The 19902-nt window shown below is 41.8% G+C and overlaps 1 protein-coding gene across 4 annotated transcripts in view; it reads right to left on the minus strand.

Moving 5' to 3' along the window:
- The window catches only part of LOC106567360 (MORN repeat-containing protein 1), a 101905-nt gene that overhangs the window by 57333 nt on the left and 24670 nt on the right, over window positions 1-19902 (minus strand). For 2 of the 4 annotated variants that reach the window (XM_014136510.3, XM_014136514.3), the window contains exons 8-11: window positions 18711-18821; window positions 18371-18497; window positions 17414-17625; window positions 7349-7420 (exon numbers count right to left, since the gene is read on the minus strand). In XM_014136510.3, the coding sequence (XP_013991985.2) occupies window positions 7349-7420; window positions 17414-17625; window positions 18371-18497; window positions 18711-18821 (522 nt within the window). The remainder of the gene's footprint in view (window positions 1-7348; window positions 7421-17413; window positions 17626-18370; window positions 18498-18710; window positions 18822-19902) is intronic. The other 2 variants (XM_014136512.3, XM_014136511.3) reach the window with 2 other exon arrangements.

Raw genomic sequence — 19902 nt, forward strand, 5'->3', positions numbered from 1 at the left:
GAATCACTCTAAACCACAATAAGGACCATTCGTCTTAAGCCACAGCCAGGAAAAAGCCATTACGGTAGAGTAGAGTGTTGCTTCTTTAACATCACTAACCAGGTTCAACATCTATCGATGAAGGTATAAAAAGATTGAAGAATTTGGGGGGGACATTTAAATGCATGTCTGTTTTCTGTTCCAGTCGACGGGGCACCCTTTAAGATATACATCACATTCAAGGTATGGTCCCTAAGCAAACGCCATGATTAAATCATCAGAGAGAGGGTGAAAGAGAGAGGAATGGATGGATGGATGAAGGAGGTAGAGGCGCACCTCTACGAGCACCCCACCTCTGGAGGCCAACTGAAATTACCTTGATTTATCAGGTCTGAATCACGTCTGCACCCCACTCTCATAAATTCAAGGCCAAAGCTTCCAGATAGTTTTGATGATCAATAAAACGTAATTGGATTTTTCGCACATATTTGACCAGAAGTATTATAAAACCAGATGGAAAACTGTAAATTCTGTGTTTTAATGCCCGTCAATGGCACCTTCGGTAAATAAATCTCTCTGAAATGGCTATGGGCCTTTTATGTGTGATGTACTGTACCGATAAAAAAGTTATAATCGTTTCAAATTGACACCTCTAATGTCTCTGGGTCTTTTCTATGGTGAGAGAAACATTCTCTCCTTGATACAGAAATAAATAAGCAGATGAAATACAGAACACCCCTTACAAAAGGATCTCCATTTATGACATTAACCATTTACACTCCACATTAAATCCCATTCAGATTTCAATAAAAGTGTTATGCGGTGTTGTACGCCATTAATCAAAAATGTATCCCAATCTTTAACAAGAGAAAACATTCTCCACTTCTTTTTACGACGCTCAGGAGTGAGAGAACACTCCATTAAATCAATTATGTCTGCTGCCAGAGTCTAGGCGAGGGATAATTACTTAGGGAGGGCGATCAGAGACTAACCTAATGATGATGCCCTTTCGTATGCTCCTAGACTTGATGAAGCTGCAGCTCCTATGGGAGTGGCTTGATGGTGAAAACACAGCAACCATATACACCAGTAGAGAGGAAGAGGGGGGGGAGAGAGAGGGGGGAGGGGAGAGAGATAAAGAGGTATGAGAGAGAGAGATAAAGAGATAAAGAGAAAGAGAGAGAGAGAGAGAGAGAAGGTGCCAGCGGGGGGAGGATTAGCCTTAGGGGTCAGTTGCTTTCTCACCTAGCTTAACTGCTGCGAAATGAGCCGAGGTCGTCAGGAAATTAACGAGGCGAGTCGGAAAGCAGCCTCGCCGGCACTCTGACCTTCTCCTCCCTTTTGACACACTCACGCACACACCCGCGCATACACACAAACACACGTCCTCGCAATTCATCTCGGTCTCTTTTCCTCACAATCCCATCTCTATGTCCTGATACTTTATCAAAGTTAATACAATTTAAGCTCTGTTTTAGTAGTCACAAATGTACTCAGTTGTGCTGCTTCTGTAAACTCTTAATTATTCTCTCGCTCCTACTTCTCTGCCCTTCATCTCTCCTTTTCATCTCATTTACTCACTCCTTTCTCTCCTTCTCAGTTACTCCATTACTTTCTCCCTCCCTCTTTCTCTCTCGCAGCATGGAGAGCAGTGAATTATCATCCCCTGTGCATTTCCACTTAACTGAGAGGGCTTCCTTTGAACTTTGCGGGCGAAGCCCTGCGCAGTCCACTGTTGTTCAGTGCAAATGAATGGGAGATGTGCTTGGGGAGCAAGAGAGAGCGAGAGAGATAAAGTAAAAGAGCTGCTCGTGCTGTCCGAAGAGAGCCTCGATGGATTTTCACTATCAGTGGCACTTTGAACAGAGATAAGAGCAAGTTCTCGACTCGAAGTAGAGCTCAGGCTCGATCAAATAGCATTGATCCTCAGAGTTTATTGTACAACAGAGAACACAAACAACTGTAAATCGGTCAAAAAACAAGACCCGCAAAAGAGTCCCTTAAGAGGAAAATAAAATACACTAATAGTGTACTTTCACTTAATTCCAAGAGAACATCTTAATGCTGTCAATAACAACTTAACAAGAGGACTAAGTGACCATAGGGAGGAACATTGTTCAGACTAAAAATTTGATTTCAAGGTCATTGGTGGTGAAGTTGAGAAAGGACCCGGTGGCAACGACGGCTATGGCCGCCAATGCCCCCTTGTGTTGTTGTAATGTCCCCAAAAACAATCCATGCCTTGCGGAAAAAGTGGCCATTGTGCCCTTGGGCTGAATATAATAATTATAATTCCCTTCTCCCGGCTGCCAATCGCAGTGCCCCAAAGCACCCATCACTCAGGTGGCTCACTCAGATATCTCAATTCTTATTAGCCAATGCCGTCACATGATCGGTTCCTTTCCAAAGACCTAGCAGCTCCGAAGTAGGCTACAAGTGAAGACGGAAACATTGGGGATGCAATGGCACACGTGCCTATCGAATTCCAAGGTGCATATTGAAGATGTTAGAAGAACTGTCCACATTTACTTTTCGTCAGCCAACAAAATGAGCAACAAACATCAAAAGCACAAACCTACTGTATGTCAAGCTACTATCCTCCATAGTACAACATTTACCTATTCTATTGGTCAGCTTGTCATTCTGTGAGAGAAATAAATAACAGACTCAACTGGGACAGTTGTGGGATGATAAATCCCAAATTAATACAACTGTACATAAAATACAACTTTTAAAAGCTAATGAGGCTGCTGCTACAGATCAGAACGTTTAACTTAAAATTTTGATAAACTATTAGGCTTTCTTCACATTATGAACGCAGCAATGCGCGCACGGTAGTTGTATATAAGCGCAAATGTTCCAAAATTAAATGATTGAAAAGCACACTGCAAATGCGTCTTTGGCTGCTGGACAACAAAAGACAGTAGAGAACATGACAGAAATTCTGGGTTCAATGGCATATGGGGAATTGTTTGTAAAATAATCCTCTTACCATTCTTATGGTCGCAACACAGAAAAATTATGACAAAAAAAGTACACTTTATGATCATGTGTTATATTTCTTAAACTTGACAGGCGTTTAGCCTATACAGTATATATGCCCTTAAAAGTCCCATTAAAGTTTGGCTACATTTTCAAGCGCCTCCCTCATGTCGGCATCGGTCTGGACATGACAGGCTGTAGCTAATATGCATAGGCTATCACCTACACTTTGACGTGTAGGCTAATTATTTATGTACATGTACATAGATTCTTAGCTCGCGTTTTTCGATTTTCAAATCAATTTAATTGGATATTTCGGTTAATGGCCTTGCTGGCCTAGCAGATGGCCTTGATGCCCTGGAAGATTGGGTACCATTTCAAGGCAAATTGGCCTTGCACCTAAAATCACGAAATTCCAGGCCGGAAGGGCACACTTGCCACGAAGCCTCTTAACATGGGGAGCGCCAATGTAGGCTTTCACCATTTAAAAACATTTAGTCCCCCATTTCAAAATCAAATCAAATATTAGTCGTCACATGTGCCAAATACAACAGGTGTAGACCTTACAGTGAAATGCTTACTTACAAACCCTTAGACAACGTTGCAGTTAAGAAAAATAAGTGTTAAAGTATTTACTAAAATAAACTGATGTAACATTTTTTTTTAACTATAGAAAAATAACAAATAATTAATAAGCAACAATAAAATAACAGTAGTGAGGCTATATACAGTGGGTACCGGTACAGATTCAATGTGTGGGGGCACAGGTTAGTCGAGGTAATATGTTCATGTAGCTAGAGGTAAAGTGACTATGCATAGATAAAAAACAGAGAATAGCAGCAGCGTAAAAATGGGGGGGGAGTGGTCAATGCAAATAGTCTGAGTAGCCATTTCATTGGCTGTTCAGGAGTCTTATGGATTGGGGGTAGAAGCTGTTAAGAAGCCTTTTGGACCTAGACTTGGCGCTCCTGTACTGCTTACTAGAGGTCAACCGATTAATCGGAATGGACGATTAATTAGGGCCGATTTCAAGTTTTCATAACAATCGGAAATCGGTATTTTTGGACGCAGATTTGGCAATTTTTTTATATATATATATTTTTTTAGACCTTTATTTAACTAGGCAAGTCAGTTAAGAACACATTCTTACTTTCAATGACGGCCTAGGAACGGTGGGTTAACTGCCTTGTTCAGGGGCAGAACGACAGATTTTTACCTTGTCAGCTCAGGGATTCAATCTTGCAACCTTACGGTTAACTAGTCCAACGCTCTTACCACCTGCTTTACATTGCACTCCACGAGGAGCCTGCCTGTTACGGGAATGCAGTAAGAAGCCAAGGTAAGTTGCTAGCTAGCATTAATCTTATCTTATAAAAAACAATCAATCAATCATAATCACTAGTTAACTACACATGGTTGATGATATTACTAGTTTATCTAGCCTGTCCTGCGTTGCATATAATCGCTTAGGTACACGTTGCTCCAATCATAAACATCAATGCCTTTCTTAAAATGAATACAGAAGTATATATTTTTAAACCTGCATATTTAGTTAATATTGCCTGCTAACATGAATTTCTTTTAACTAGGGAAAATGTGTCACTTCTCTTGCAAACAGAGTCAGGGTATATGCAGCAGTTTGGGCCGCCTGGCTCGTTGCAAACTGTGAAGACTATTTCTTCCTAACAAAGACAGCCGACTTCGCCAAACGGGGGATGATTTGCGATTTGTGAAAAAAGCACAATCGTTGTACAACTGTACCTAACCATAAACATCAATGCCTTTCTTAAAATCAATACACAGAAGTATATATTTTTAAACCTGCATATTTAGCTAAAAGAAATCCAGGTTAGCAGGCAATATTAACCAGGTGAAATTGTGTCATTTTGCGTTCATTGCACGCAGTCAGGGTATATGCAACAGTTTGGGCCGCCTGGCTCGTTGCGAACTAATTTGCCTGAATTTTACGTAATTATGACATAACATTGAAGGTTGTGCAATGTAACAGGAATAACGTTTTGTTTTCGAGATGATAGTTTCCGGATTCGACCATATTAATGACCTAAGGCTCGTATTTCTGTGTGTTATTGTTATAATTAAGTCTATGATTTGATAGAGCAGTCTGACTGAGCGATGGTAGGCAGCAGCAGGCTCGTAAGCATTCATTCAAAATAGCACTTTCGTGCGTTTTGCCAGCAGCCCTTCGCAATGCATTGCGCTGTTTATGACTTCAAGCCTATCAACTCCCAAGATTAGGCTGGTGTAACCGATGTGAAATGGCTAGCTAGTTAGCGGGGTGCGCGCTAATAGCGTTTCAAACGTACCTCGCTCTGAGACTTGGAGTAGTTGTTTCCCCTTGCTCTGCATGGGTAACGCTGCTTTCAAGGGTGGCTTTTGTTGATGTGTTCCTGGTTCAAGCCCAGGTAGGAGCGAGGAGAGGGACGGAAGCTATACTGTTACACTGGCAATACTAAAGTGCCTATAAGAACATCCAATAGTCAAAAGTATATGAAATACAAATTGTATAGAGAGAGAAATAGTCCTATAATTCCTATAATAACTACAACATCTTATCTGGGAATATTGAAGACTCATGTTAAAAGGAACCACCAGCTTTCATATGTTCTCATGTTCTGAGCAAGGAACTTAAACGTTAGCTTTCTTACATGGCACCTATTGCACTTTTACTTTCTTCTACAACACTTTGTTTTTGCATTATTTACACCAAATTGAGCATGTTTCATTATTTATTTGAGGCTAAATTGATTTTATTGATGTATTATATTAAGTTAAAATAAGTGTTCATTCAGTATGGCAACTGCTCGGCCTCCGACTGCAAGGCACCTGTTGCGCACAGCTTCTACCCCGAAGCCATAAGACTCCTGACCATGCAACCAGTCAGGATGCGCTTGATGGTGCAGCAGTAGAACCTTTTGAGGATCTGAGGACCCATGCCACATCTATTTCAGTCTCCTGAGGGGGAATAGGCGTTGTCGTGCCCTCTTCACGACTGTCTTAGTGTGTTTGGACCATGATAGTTCGTTGGTGATGTGGACACCAAGGAACTTGAAGCTCTCAACCTGCTCCACTACAGCCCCGTCGATGAGAATGGGGGCGTGGTCAGCCCTCCTTTTTCTGTAGTCCACGATCATCTCCTTTGTCTTAATCACGTGGAGGGAGAGGTTGTTATCCTGTCACCACACTGCCAGGTCGCTGACCTCCTCCCTACAGGCTGTCTTAGCGTTGTTGGTGATCAGGCCTACCACTGTTGTGTCGTCGGGAAAACTTAATGATGGTGGTGGAGTCGTGCCTGGCCGTGCAGTCATGGGTGAACAGGGAGTACAGAAGGGGACTGAGCACTCACACCTGAGGGGCCCCCGTGTTAAGGATCAGCGTGGTGGATGTGTTGTTACCTACCCTTACTACCTGGGGGCAGCCCGTCAGGAAGTCCAGGATCCAGTTGCAGAGGGAGGTATTTAGTCCCAGAGTCCTGAACTTAGCAATGAGCTTTGACTGCACTATGATGTTGAACGCTGAGCTGTAGTCAATGAACAGCATTCTCACATTTTTTAAACAAAATCAGCCTACACCTATTTTCAATGGCTATCACTTTTATTATAAGGCCAAGTCCTCCCAGATTGCAGTTCCTAGGGCTTCCACTAGATGTCAGCAGTCATTAGAAAGAGTTTCAGGCTGGTTTTTGGAAAAATGAGCCAGAAATTGTAGTTTTTCTATGTGGCTTCCATTTTGGCTGTAGTGTTTCCAAGTGCGTGGAAGAGAACGCGTTCTTCGGTATTTTTCTCCGTTAAAGACAATAACGATTCTCCGCCTTATATTTTATAGTTTATTTACGTATTAGGGTACCTAAGGTTTGATTATAAACGTTGTTTGACTTGTTTGGAAAAGTTTATTAGTAACGTTTGGGATTCATTTTGTATGCATTTTGATGGAGGGAAACTGGGTGGATTATTGACTGAAGCGCGCCAGCTAAACTGAGTTTTTATGGATATAAAGAAGGACATTATCGAACAAAAGGACCATTTGTGATGTAACTGGGACACTTTTGGAGTGCCAACAGAAGAAGATCATCAAAGATATCACTATTTCTGACTTTCGTGTCGCACCTGCCTGGTTGAAATATGTTTTTCATGTGTTTATCTGAGGACAGCGCCCCGCATACAATAGCATGCCTTCGCCATAAAGCCTTCTTGAAATCTGACACAGCGGCTGGATTAACAAGAAGTTAAGGTTTATTTTGATGTATTTCACTTGTGAATTTATGAATACTGTAGTTTGAATTTCGCGCTCTGCAATTTCACCAGATGTTGGCCAGGTGGGACGCTACCATCCCACCTACCCATAAGAAGTTAACGAGAGGCATGATTACCTGAGAAAAACTCGGTGATGATGGTCGATTCCCCTTCTCCTGACTGATTCTGCTCCCCACTCGCTTCCTTTCCTGAGCAGAGAAAGCACACTCAACTCGATCATGGTCCTGACATACAATATAATACACTACTAGATAGTATATCGATAAGGCTCTGGTATATATGATATAATGCATCATGTCCAGATAGTATTTCGTCATTATCTGCCTAATTCAGAACAACACAGAATCAGAACTCTGCAGGCCATATAGTGACAGTGTCTCAGTTTGGTTAGGGAAATGGAATGTGTAGGGCCGGCTATAATATTATGGATAGTAGTAATGGAATTAGAATACACTTCCCTCACAAAACAAAAAACAACCAAGCAGGACAGAGTGTAGGGAGGAACAATGGCAGACTGAAGACAGCGGAACAGAATGCCTCAAGATAAAAACGTAATATTCAATATCTGTAAATCTGACTAAATATCAGCACTTCACTCCACATACCCGTGGGCAATAAGCTTCAATCTGGATAACAACACAAAACAATGTATATGTGTAGAGACCGTCTTGCTAAAGACGATTAATGATAAGTTGGGCATACTTGAACTAGTTGGTAAAGATATAAAGGAGTTAAAGTCGAGCCTCGAGATGAGTGACGAAAAATCTATGACAATAGAGAAAGAAACAAAAAATCTAAACGCTACAGTCCATACTATTGAAACGGATGTTAAAGAACATGTTTCTGAGAGAAGCCTTACTTGAAATACAGACTAGATCTATGAGAGAAAATACGTTACTAACGGTATTAAAGAGAATGGGGATGAAGATCCAGAGAGTGTTACAGATCCCAGGCAATACGGTCGACAAAATCAAAATCGAATATGTACATCTTTTCGGACAGAGAAACGAGCACCCGATTGTTGCCAAATTTGCATTCTTTAAGGATAAAATAATGGTTAAAAACCTGGGCAAGACTCGCTGGCACGAAGATAGGCATGAATGATCAGTTCCCGAAGGAAATTGCAAAACGGCGCAAAGTTCTGTACCCACTCTTCAAAGCGAATAGACTAAAAGGGAAACGTGTAGCTCTCGCAGTAGATAAACTGTACATTGATAACCAGCTGTTCTGAGACACCAAGACTACTCCATGGCTATTCTAAATAATACCAAGTTCCCATAGAGGAGTCGAATAATGGAACATGTAATACTATCCATGGTAGGAATTGTAATAAAAAAAAAAGGAAAATAATAAAATACATAAATTGATGAAGAAATAAAACTACAAATACACTATACCATTCAAGATAGGGAATGTTGTAAAATAATTTAGAGTATTTATAAACAGATAAAAGATCGCATTAGAAGAATGGCTCATTATTGAAATAATAATAATCATCTTCAAATATAAGGCACTGGAACACAAAAGTACTCAAAAGCCCAAAATGAAGTAGGAATCAACATAGTAGGGATAAAAACACACCAAACAGAGGACATAGAAGGCAGAGTGTGGGTATGTGCGGGTGTATATGTGGGGGAGTGTGGTTGTAATGGAAGATGGGGTGTGTGTTTTTGTGATTGGAAAAGTGTGGTGAGTTAAGTGACTGAAAAAGGAAAATGGTTGCAAATGCCAGAGCCCATGTGCGTCTCCGAGCAGGAGTTGTGACAGTTTTACATTTTGTGCAGATATGGGATACACATTTAAAAATAAATTACAAATATAGGTCTATTTATTTATTGTCCTATCATGATCGAACGGTCCCGAACCCTATACCCTTGACACCCATCTGAACAACAGACACACTAAGGAGAAGTCCTTATCTGTTTTATAGGCCTACTGCAAGTAGCCTATACACAGCCAAGACAGAAAGATAAACGTGGTCAGAGACTCACTAAAGCAGCATCCTCAAGAGTCTGAGCCTGCCTGGCAGTGTTGGTCCAACAAAGCCAAAGCCCCGGGTGGGTAAGCATAATATACAAGGATTTCTCAAAGCTGCTAATGAGAACCTTGACGACCTTGTACCTAGCCGGTGGGAATTTCGGTGGAAACCCCCACGCAGGTAGTGGCAGGGCTGGCAACACTAGCTGCAGTAACCCATGGGGAGGGGGTCACACTCAGACAATCAGAGAGGGGGCAAACTAATGTGGCCCTTGCGGCACAAAAATAATCCAAAGGTCTGACTACTCAGAGACACTTGGGAAAATGGTCACAACGGGGGACCAGCGTGTGTTTGTGTTTCAGGGGAAAGGGATGTATCTGAGCTCCATCGGCTAGGACTTGACATTGGTTAAGCAAATCTCCCCATTCTTGCTCAATTTTGCATGCCTTCTCAAACAGCTACAACTGTATATGCATTTGCACATCAAGTCTTCTCTTGAGTTGTTCCATCCCCGAGCCCAACTGTTGAACATCTGAGCTTGTGGTTGTTTGTGGGGGAAGGGTGTGTATGTATCCCACATTTGTTGCTAAGGGGTAATGATGTCAGGGACAGTATAGGATGAATCACAATAATTGTTTCCCAAAATAATCAGTGCTTGCCAAAAAAATATATATTTTCGTAATGCCGGTCCTGGTTATAGATAACAATCCTTCGTATGAAATGCCTACATATTAGTATTTGTTAATTGAGGAAATAAATTAAGATATGCAAGATTATTTTACATGTATATATTTTCAAATAACAGTATGCAATCGGGGTGAGTGTTTTGGAAATGCTTTTGGCAGTTAATCGGCTTCTGTACTGTGGGTGGCACTGTGTGCTCTTTTAAAAGGATGAGTCCCAATCTCTCAAAGGCCATAGGATACAGATGGACAGGGGTGGTCTGCCAGTCACTGGGACGACAACCTGTGTGCTCTTTTTAAAGGACGGTTCTCAATCTCTCAAAGGCCCTAGGATGCAGGTGGACAGGGGTGGTCTGCCAGTCACTGGGATGGCAATAGTGAAGAACAATTGGAGGTTGACTCAGTTGCTGTGCAAATATCATGGTACAGCTACAGTATATGGACACTCAATCATTGTGGTACATTTTAAATGGTAAGTTTACAAACATAATAATAAATAGAATTGAAACTTGTATATCATTATGGTAAACGGTGAAATAAGTATAGCCAGTTATAATTGTAATGGCTTAGCAGATCAGTATTTACCTGGCTAAAAGAGAAGGAATATAATATCTATTGTTTATAGGAAACGCATTCAACAATTTTAGAGTTGTTTGGAAAAGTTGTTTAAGTTGTGTGGAAAAGGACTGTGGGGGTGAAATATAGTTCTACCATGGACAAAGAAACTCAAAAGGGGTGATGATTTTAATTAACAATCATTTTGATCCGAATGTGCAAATTGCACAAACCGATCTGCAAGTAGATGGATTCTTTTAAATACACTACCGGTCAAACGTTTTAAAACACATACTCATTCAACATTTTTTCTTAATTATTACTATTTCCTACATTGTAGAATAATAGTGAAGACATCAAAATTATAAAATAACACATATGGAATCATGTAGTAACCAAAAAAAAGTGTTAAATATATTTGAGATTCTTTAAACAGCCACCCTTTTGGCATTCTCTCAACTAGCTTCATGAGGGAGTCACCTGGAATGCATTTCAATTAACAGGTGAGCCTTGTTAAAAGTTAATTTGTGGAATTTTTTTCCTTCTTAATGCATAAACCAGCAGCATACCACCCTCTATACCACTGCTGGCTTGCTTCTGAAGCTAAGCAGGGTTGGTCCTGGTCAGTCCCTGGATGGGAGGCCAGATGCTGCTGGAAGTGGTGTTGGAGGGCCAGTAGGAGGCACTCTGGTCTAAAAAATATCCCAATGCCCCAGGGCAGTGACTGGGGACACTGCCCTGTGTAGGGTGTGGTCTTTCTGATGGGATGTTAAAACGGGTGTCCTGACTCTCTGAGGTCATTAAAGATCCCATGGCACTTATTGTAAGAGTAGGGCTGTTAACCCTGGTGTCCTGGCTAAATTCCCAATCTGGCCCTCAAACCATCATGTTCACCTAATAATCCACAGTTTACAATTGGCTCATTCATCCCCTGTAACTATTCCCCAGGTTGTTGCTGTGAATGTGTTCTCAGTCAACTTACCTGGTAAATACAATTTGAGCCAATCAGTTGTTTTGTGACAAGGTGTTTTGTGCCAAATAGCCCTATTTGGCAAAAGACCAAGTCCATATTATGACAAGAACAGCTCAAATAAGCAAAGAGAAACAACAGTCCATCATTACTTTAAGACATGAAGGTCAGTCAATAGGGAACATTTCAAGAACTTTGAAAGTTTCTTCAAGTGCAGTTGCAAAAAACATTGAGCTCTCATGAGGACCGCCACAGGAATGGAAGACCCAGAGTTACCTCTGCTGCAGAGGATAAGTTCATTAGAGTTATCAGCCTCAGAAATTGCAGCCCAAATAAATGCTTCACAGAGTTCAAGTAACAGACACATCAACATCAACTGTTCAGAGGAGACTGTGTGAATCAGGCCTTCGCAGTTGAATTGCTGGAAAGAAACCACTACTAAAGGACACCAATAAGAAGAAGAGACTTGCTTGTGCCAAGAAACACGAGCAATGGACATTAGGCCGTTGCAGATTTGTCCTTTGGTCTGGACTCCAAATTGGAGAACTTTTGTTCCAACCTCCGTGTCTTTATGAGATGCAGTGTGGGTGAACAGATGATCTCCGCATTCCCACCGTAAAGCATGGAGGAGGTGTTATGGTGTGGGGGTGCTTTGCTGGTGACATTGTCCGTGTTTTATTTAGAAGTCAAGGCAGACCAGCATGGCTACTACAGCATTCAGTAGTGATACGCCATTCCATCTTGTTTGGGCTTAGTGGGACTATAAACAGGAAGGCGAGTGATGGAGTGCTGTATCAGATGACCTGGCCTCCACAATCCCCCGACCTTAACCCAGCTGAGATGGTTTGGGATGAGTCGGACAACAGGGTGAAGGAAAGGCAGTCAACAAGGGCTCAGCATATGTGGGAACTCCTTCAAGACTGTTGGAAAAGCATTCCAGGGTAAGCTGGAGAGAACGCCAAGAGTGTGGTCCCGTGTGGCTCAGTTGGTAGGTAGAGCATGGTGTTTGCAACGCCAGGGTTATGGGTTCAATTCCCACGGAGGACCAGTACAGAAAAAAAATGTATGAAATGTATGCATTCACTACTGTAAGTCGCTCTGGATAAGAGCGTCTGCTAAATGACTAAAATGTAAAATGTAATGTGTGCAAAAAAAATAAAATGAACAGAAAGTGAACAGAAAGTGAACAGAATGGAATATGGGGGGAAAATGCACCAAATCATTTTTTTATATTCAACATAGAAATGCTACCAAAAATTATTTACTGAAACTTGTTGCAAATGACAGTCACCCATCATTCACCAAATAATATTTTGAAAGAGGAAGTAAAGTCAGTTCAGCATATGTTTTCGTTTTAGTTTCCTCCATCTCCACTAATTGTAAAGGAACGTTTGAGAATACAAGACAAGTATTGGAAACATTAGAACACTATGAAAAATCTGGGAAACCAGGCCTGGTATTCATAGCTGAGTTTGAAAAGGCTTTTGATAAAGTATAACTAGAATTTATATATAATGCATGGAAAATTTAATTTTAGGAGAATCTCATTCAATGGGTTAAAGCTATGTATAGTAACCCTAGGAGTAAAATAGTAAATAATGGCTACTTCTCAGAAAGTATTACACTGAAAAGAGGAGTAAAACAAGGTTGTCCACTATCAGCATATCTAAATGTTAGCTATTAAAATCAGACGCAACAATAATATCAAGGGGCTAGAAATCCAGGGCTTAAATACAAAGGTGTCATTGTATGTTGATTATTCATGTTTTCCTTTAAATCCACAATTTGGATCGCTCCATAGCCTCATAGAGGATCTAGATAATTGTTCTAACCTCTCTGGACTACAACCAAATAATGATAAGTGTACATATTACATAACAAAAAAATAAAACTTTTACATTACCGTATAGTTTACCCCAAAAAATGGTCTGACGGTGAAGTGGACATACTCGGAATTCATATCCCGAAAGAAAGAAATAGACTGACGAGTTTCAGAAGAAAGTTCTTGTTAACAAACAATAGTTTTGGCAAGTCGGTTAGGACATCTACTTTGTGCATGACACAAGTCATTTTTCCAACAATTGTTTACAGACAGATTATTTCACTTATAATTCACTGTATGACAATTCCAGTGGGTCAGAAGTTTACATACACTAAGTTGACTGTGCCTTTTAAACAGCTTGGAAAATTTCAGAAAATGTCATGGCTTTAGAAGCTTCTGCTAGGCTAATTGACATCATTTGATTCAATTGGAAGTGTATCTGTGGATGTATTTCAAGACCAACCTTCAAACTCAGTGCCTCTTTGCTTGACATCATGGGAAAATCAAAAGAAAATCAGCCAAGACCTCAGAAAATAAATTGTAGACGTCCATAATTCTGGTTCATCCTTGCGAGCAATTTCCAAAGGCCTGAAGGTACCACGTTCATCAAACAATAGTACGCAAGTATAAACACCATGGGACCACGCAGCCATCATACCACTCAGGAAGGAGACACGCTCTGTCTCCTAGAGATGAATGTACTTTGGTTGCAAAAAGTGCAAATCAATCTCAGAACAACAGCAAAGGACCTTGTGGAGATGCTGGAGGAAACAGGTACAAAAGTATGTATATCCACAGTAAAACGAGTCCTATATCAACATAACCTGGAAGGCCGCTCAGCAAGGAAGAAGCCACTGCTCCAAAACAGCCATAAAAAAGCCAGACTATGGTTCGTAACTGCACATGGGGACAAAGAATGTACTTTTTGGAGAAATGTCCTCTTGTCTGATTAATCAAAAATAGAACTGTTTGGCCATAATGACCATAGTTATGTTTGGAGGAAAAAGGGGGAGGCTTGCAAGCCAAAGAACACCATCCCAACCGTGAAGCACAGCGGTGGCAGCATCATGTTGCGGGGGTGCTTTGCTGCAGGAGGGACTGGTGCACTTCACAAAATAGATGGCATCATGAGGCAGGAAAATGATGTGGATATATTGAAGCAACATCTCAAGACATCAGTCAGGAAGTTAAAGCTTTGTTGCAAATGGACAATGACCCCAAGCATACTTCCAAAGTTGTGGCAAAATGGCTTAAGGACAACAAAGTCAAGGTATTGGAGTGGCCATCACAAAGCCCTGGCCTCAATCCTATAGAAAATTTGTGGGCAGAACTGAAAAAGCGTGTGCGAGCAAGGAGGCCTACAAACCTGACTCAGTTACACCAGCTCTGTCGGGAGGAATGGGCCAAAATTCACCCAACTTATTGTGGGAAGCTTGTGGAAGTTACCCAAAATGTATAACCCAACTTAAACAATTTAAAGTATAAACACCATGGGACCCCGCAGCCATCATACCACTCAGGAAGGAGAGTGGTATAACGGCTGTGTGGTCCCATTGTGTATATACTTGCGTACTATTGTTTGTACAGATAAACGTGGTACATTCAGGCATTTGGAAATTGCTCCCAAGGATGAACCAGACTTGTGGAGGTCTACAATTTTTTTCCTGAGGTCTTGGCTGATTTCTTCTGATTTTCCCATGATATCAAGAAAAGAGGCACTGAGTTTGAAGGTAGGCCTTCAAACTCAGTGCTCAATGTCAACAAAACAAAGGAGATGATCGTGGACTTCAGGAAACAGCAGAGGGAGCAGCCCCCCATCTACATTGACGGGACAGTAGTGGAGAGGGTGGAAAGCTAAGTTCCTCGGCGTATACATCACGGACAAACTGAAATGGTCCACCCACACAGACAGCATGGTGAAGAAGGCGCAGCAGCGCCTCTTCAACCTCAGGAGGCTGAAGAAATTCGGCTTGTCACCAAAAACACTCAAACTTTTACAGATGCACAATCGAGAGCATCCTGTCGGGCTGTATCACCGCCTGGTACGGCAGCTGCTCCGCCCATAACCGTAAGGCTCACCAGAGGGTTGTGAGGTCTGCACAACGCATCACCGGGTGCAAACTACCTGCCCACCAGGACACCTACAGCACCCAATGTCACAGGAAGGCCAAAAAGATCATCAAGGTCAACAACCACCCGAAGCCACTGCCTGTTCATCCCGCTAACATCCAGAAGGCGAGGTCAGTACAGGTGCATCAAAGCGGGGACCGAGAGACAGAAAAACAGCTTCTATCTCAAGGCCATCAGACTATTAAACAGCCATCACTAACATTGAGTGGCTGCTGCCAACATACTGACTCAGCTCTAGCCACTTCAATAATGGAAAAATTGATGTAATAAATGTATCACTAGCCACTTTAAACAATGCCACTTTATATAATGTTTACATACCCTATATTACTCATCTCATATGTATATACTGTGCTCTATACCATTCTACTGCATCTTGCCTATGCCGTTGGGCCATCACTCATTCATATATTTTTATGTTCATATTCATTCCTTTACACTTGTGTGTATAAGGTAGTTGTTGTGAAATTGTTAGGTTAGATTACTTGTTAGATATATTACTGCATGGTCGGAACTAGAAGCACACGCATTTCACTACACTCGCATTAACATCTGCTAACCATGTGTATGTGACAAAATTTGATTTGACCTCCAATTGACTCAAATGATGTCAATTAGCCTATCAGAAGCTTCTAAAGCCATGACATCATTTTCTGTCTGTCATAATCTGTCTGTAAACAAATATTGGAAAAATTACTTGTGTGTCATGCACAAAGTAGATGTCCTAACCGACTCGCCAAAACTATAGTTTGTTAATAAAATAAATTTGTGGAGTGGTTGAAAAACTAGTTTTAATGACTCCAACCTAAGTGTATGTAAACTTCCTACTTTCAACTGTATGTATATATGGGTGATTTGAAATTATGCAGACAATTACATTGATAGAACCCACAATCTATTTGCAATATTAAAGCTGAGCCAACCCCTAAATTCTTTTTTTTTTATCTACCAAGCACCCAGAACACTGACAAGAGCAATGGAGTGTACCAAACAGCACAACACAAATTAACTTAAAAACCACAACAACAATCTGTTTGGAATATCACTGATCCCCCGCCTTCTCCCTTCGACCCTCCTACACACACACACACACACACACACACACACACACAATCATTAACATTCTAGACAGCGGGAGGCCTGGCCTCTCATCTCGATGAAGAGGAGCCTCTTGTGTCTTTAATGGACGCCCGTATGAAATATTTATCACCCCTACATCCTGCCTGCCAAGGTAATTGTCTCAAGAATTCTAACGGTAAGCGAAGGGCGGCGCGCTAGCTCCCGGAGTCAGGGTGATGGGATGGGCTGGTAGCATGGTGAGTGGGGTGGAACAGCAGCTTAAGGTTAAAGTGGCATTTAGCTGAGATTAATGCTGTTGATAAAATAGCGCCTGATTCGGCATCTGAATTGCGGAGAGCCTTTTTTTAAAAGGGGGCAACTTAGATCTGATATGTCGCGATGGCTTGAACAATTGAATAATCTATTGGTTAAAACAGTATCAATGACACATGGTATGGTATGGTAGTGAGTGGATACGACAAATATGATTATTCGTGTTTGTTCACAAGCTTTTCTATAAGAAAGACAAAGTCTATCCTGTGTTTGCGATTAATTAAACAAATTAAGACATTTTGTTTTTTGATTCATCAAACACAAAATTTTACTGCCAAGACCTCTGTAGCTGATTGAGATGTCTGTGAAGACTTGAAACGCTCCATAAAATGGGACCTCCTTGAGGAAAATCCTAAGCAAAGTACATTACAGCAGCCAAAACATTAAAGACATCTTTATAGGCACACATACTGGTAGAGACTCTGCTCTCCAGGCATCTCCTATAAAGAAGCCATGTTTTTTTTAAAGAGAGAAAGAGAAAGCAAGAGAAATAGAGAAAAATAGAGGCAGAGTGAGAGAGATAAAGAGAGAGAGAGAGAGAGAGAGAGAGAGTGTGTGTACAAATAACAGAAGGCCCAGTAAACAGTGCGAGAGAGGAATAAAAGGGCGGCGTGGCGAATGACTTTCCGTGACTATCTCGCTATCCCTTACCATCCAGGTAGCTGGGGGTGCCCCCCATGAGTGGCAGCCCGTCTGATCCGCTTCCAGACTCCCACTCGCCCTCGAGAAGCAGTGGCGAGTCAGCCTGCGCTGAGCCTGATTTAGCCGCCACCACAGCCACGGCTAGGGGGGCTGCAGTGTCTATGAAGACCTGGCTTCCAAAGGCTCTCTCCATCAAAGGGTAGCTGACAACCTGAAAGCCACTGAGTGGGGGGGAGAGAAATAGATATAAAATAGGAAGAGGGGGAGAGAGTGAGAAAAAGAGGGAGCGAGAAGAAATAGGTAGAGAGAAAGGCGTAGAAGGGGTAGAAAAAGAGTGTGACAGAGCGAGTGAATGAAAAAGAATGAAAACAGAGAGTCGGAGAGATGACACATCCGTGTAATCCACACAGCTCCCAATCTCTAGGCTATGCCAAGAGAACTAGAGACCATGCAATTCAAACACAGCACATCCTGCCAACCATGGGACAAAAAAAAGATTAACAAACATGGGCATGGCGGAAGCAGTGGAAACATGGCACTACGTTGGAATAAAGTTGCGTCATAGAAATTACACTGGAGCAGATAATGTCATTGACCTGCATAGCTCTAGAACAGGGATAGGCAATATCAAGGCTCGAGGACCACATCGAGACTTGGAAATTGAACAGTGACGCAAAAACAAATGTGGACCGATTTGTTTGTAAAAATGCATTTGCAGAATGGAAAAAAAGGACAGTTATTTCAAAATACATCGGTCCATTCAAAAAATAATTATAATCAGGTTTTAGAAGTTCAAGTGTTGTTTCCCCAATTTATTTATTATTACTAAATTGACCGCCGGCTGTATGTAATGGGCTTGCCAGCCGCATCCACCTGTTGCCCATCCCTGCTCTTATGTGCTGATAAAGGCAGCCATCTTGGTCAGGGATACATTTTCTATTTAATTATTTGATTGGCATATCCTACAATGGTGTGGGGATGGCTGTTTCCTTGATGTCTTCCATCATCTTCAGCAGGCTCGCTGGAGTTGTTGACAGGGAGAGACCACAGAGTCTGATAGCAGTGGATATTTGTAAGACTCTGCCATTTTCACCTGGAAATAGAAGAGATTGTACATGGTTTACAGTTCACACTTCTCAATCAGATGTACACATTGTATTTTTTAAAACTGCATTTTTGTGTAACAGTCAGTTTAGAATTTTCCTCAATTTACTGAATTAAAATGGAATTGACCCAATCCCCAACCCTGGTAACCGTAAAGTATACTCTTGTGATATTCCTATCTGGCGTCCATTTTGTGTCTCACCCGTTGCCTTCTCTCCCACCTCTGTCTGCAGTTGCACTTCCACACAAAATGGAGTCTCTTGGAAGACCTCCAAGACATCTCCTCCCTCTATTACAACTTTCGAAGCGCCACCTGCCGTGGTATACAAATGGGCTTCAATGAATAATCAAGGCCATTCAGTTTTCCATGCACCACATCACCAAAGAGACTTCTTTTCAATACCACTCGACATCCAAAACCACACTCTCATTAAAACCCCTTGATCGGAGCTACGCTGAGACAGGTCAACGTGTTAGTGTATAACAAAAGGAAACTAGCTCTCTCGCTCTTTCTCTCGCTCTCTCCCCTCACTCTCTAGTTTGAGTAAACTATTTTTCTTTCTCTCCCTCTGTTGGTTTCTCTCTCTCCCCTTCTCCTCTCTCTCTCTGCCCTCAGTAGGATAGGTAATTAGCATATGTCACTGTTCTGAGTCGTCTCGAAGCGCCTGCCAGGTCCCACCTCATGAATAGATCCCCAACTACATCTCATCCCCACCCATTAGTTGGCATGCAGATCAGACGACTCCATTAACAAACCTTGTCATGTCATGTCAAGGAAGTCATCACGCCACGTCATGTACACTCATGTACCGCCGCTTCAAATCTACCAAGAACAAAAACAGACGCCAAAAGTCGAAGAGCTGGGCCTGTATTCAGAAAGCATCTCGAAGTAGGAGTGCTTATCTAGGAACAGCGTTGCCTTGCCACAGTCGTGATCATAATGAACACGATTACATGGGCCTGATCCTAGATCAGCACTCTGAGACGTTATTAATATGGGCCCAAGAAGTTGTGTGTGGTGCATTGCCATGCAGGACGGTACACTGGCTTAGCATTCAGTAGTGGGCAGCACTAAGAAATCATAAATCTGCCATCTCCTAGTGCCAAGAAGCACTATGTGTTCTATCCACGATGGGCATTAGCATTCAATGCAGGACACGATGCATAGTAGTCTTATGATTGGAGATGATCACCCCTGTGTTGGGCACCTGGTGAAAACAACGGGCAGAGAAGAGTGGTAGATCAATAACGTTGGAAGCGATGGCTCCTCGTTGACAGCAGGCATTACTGAGAAGAGTAAACAGATGCCACAATCTTCAGAATCCTAATCGGAGCAATTTACACCCTTGTCAGCTCAGTGCTGGTTCAAATGAATCAGGCGTAAGTAACCTGCC

The sequence above is a fragment of the Salmo salar genome, chromosome 13 (assembly GCF_965601325.2).
Source record: "Salmo salar chromosome 13, fSalSal1, whole genome shotgun sequence".
In the NCBI taxonomy this organism is placed as follows: Eukaryota; Metazoa; Chordata; class Actinopteri; order Salmoniformes; family Salmonidae; genus Salmo; species Salmo salar.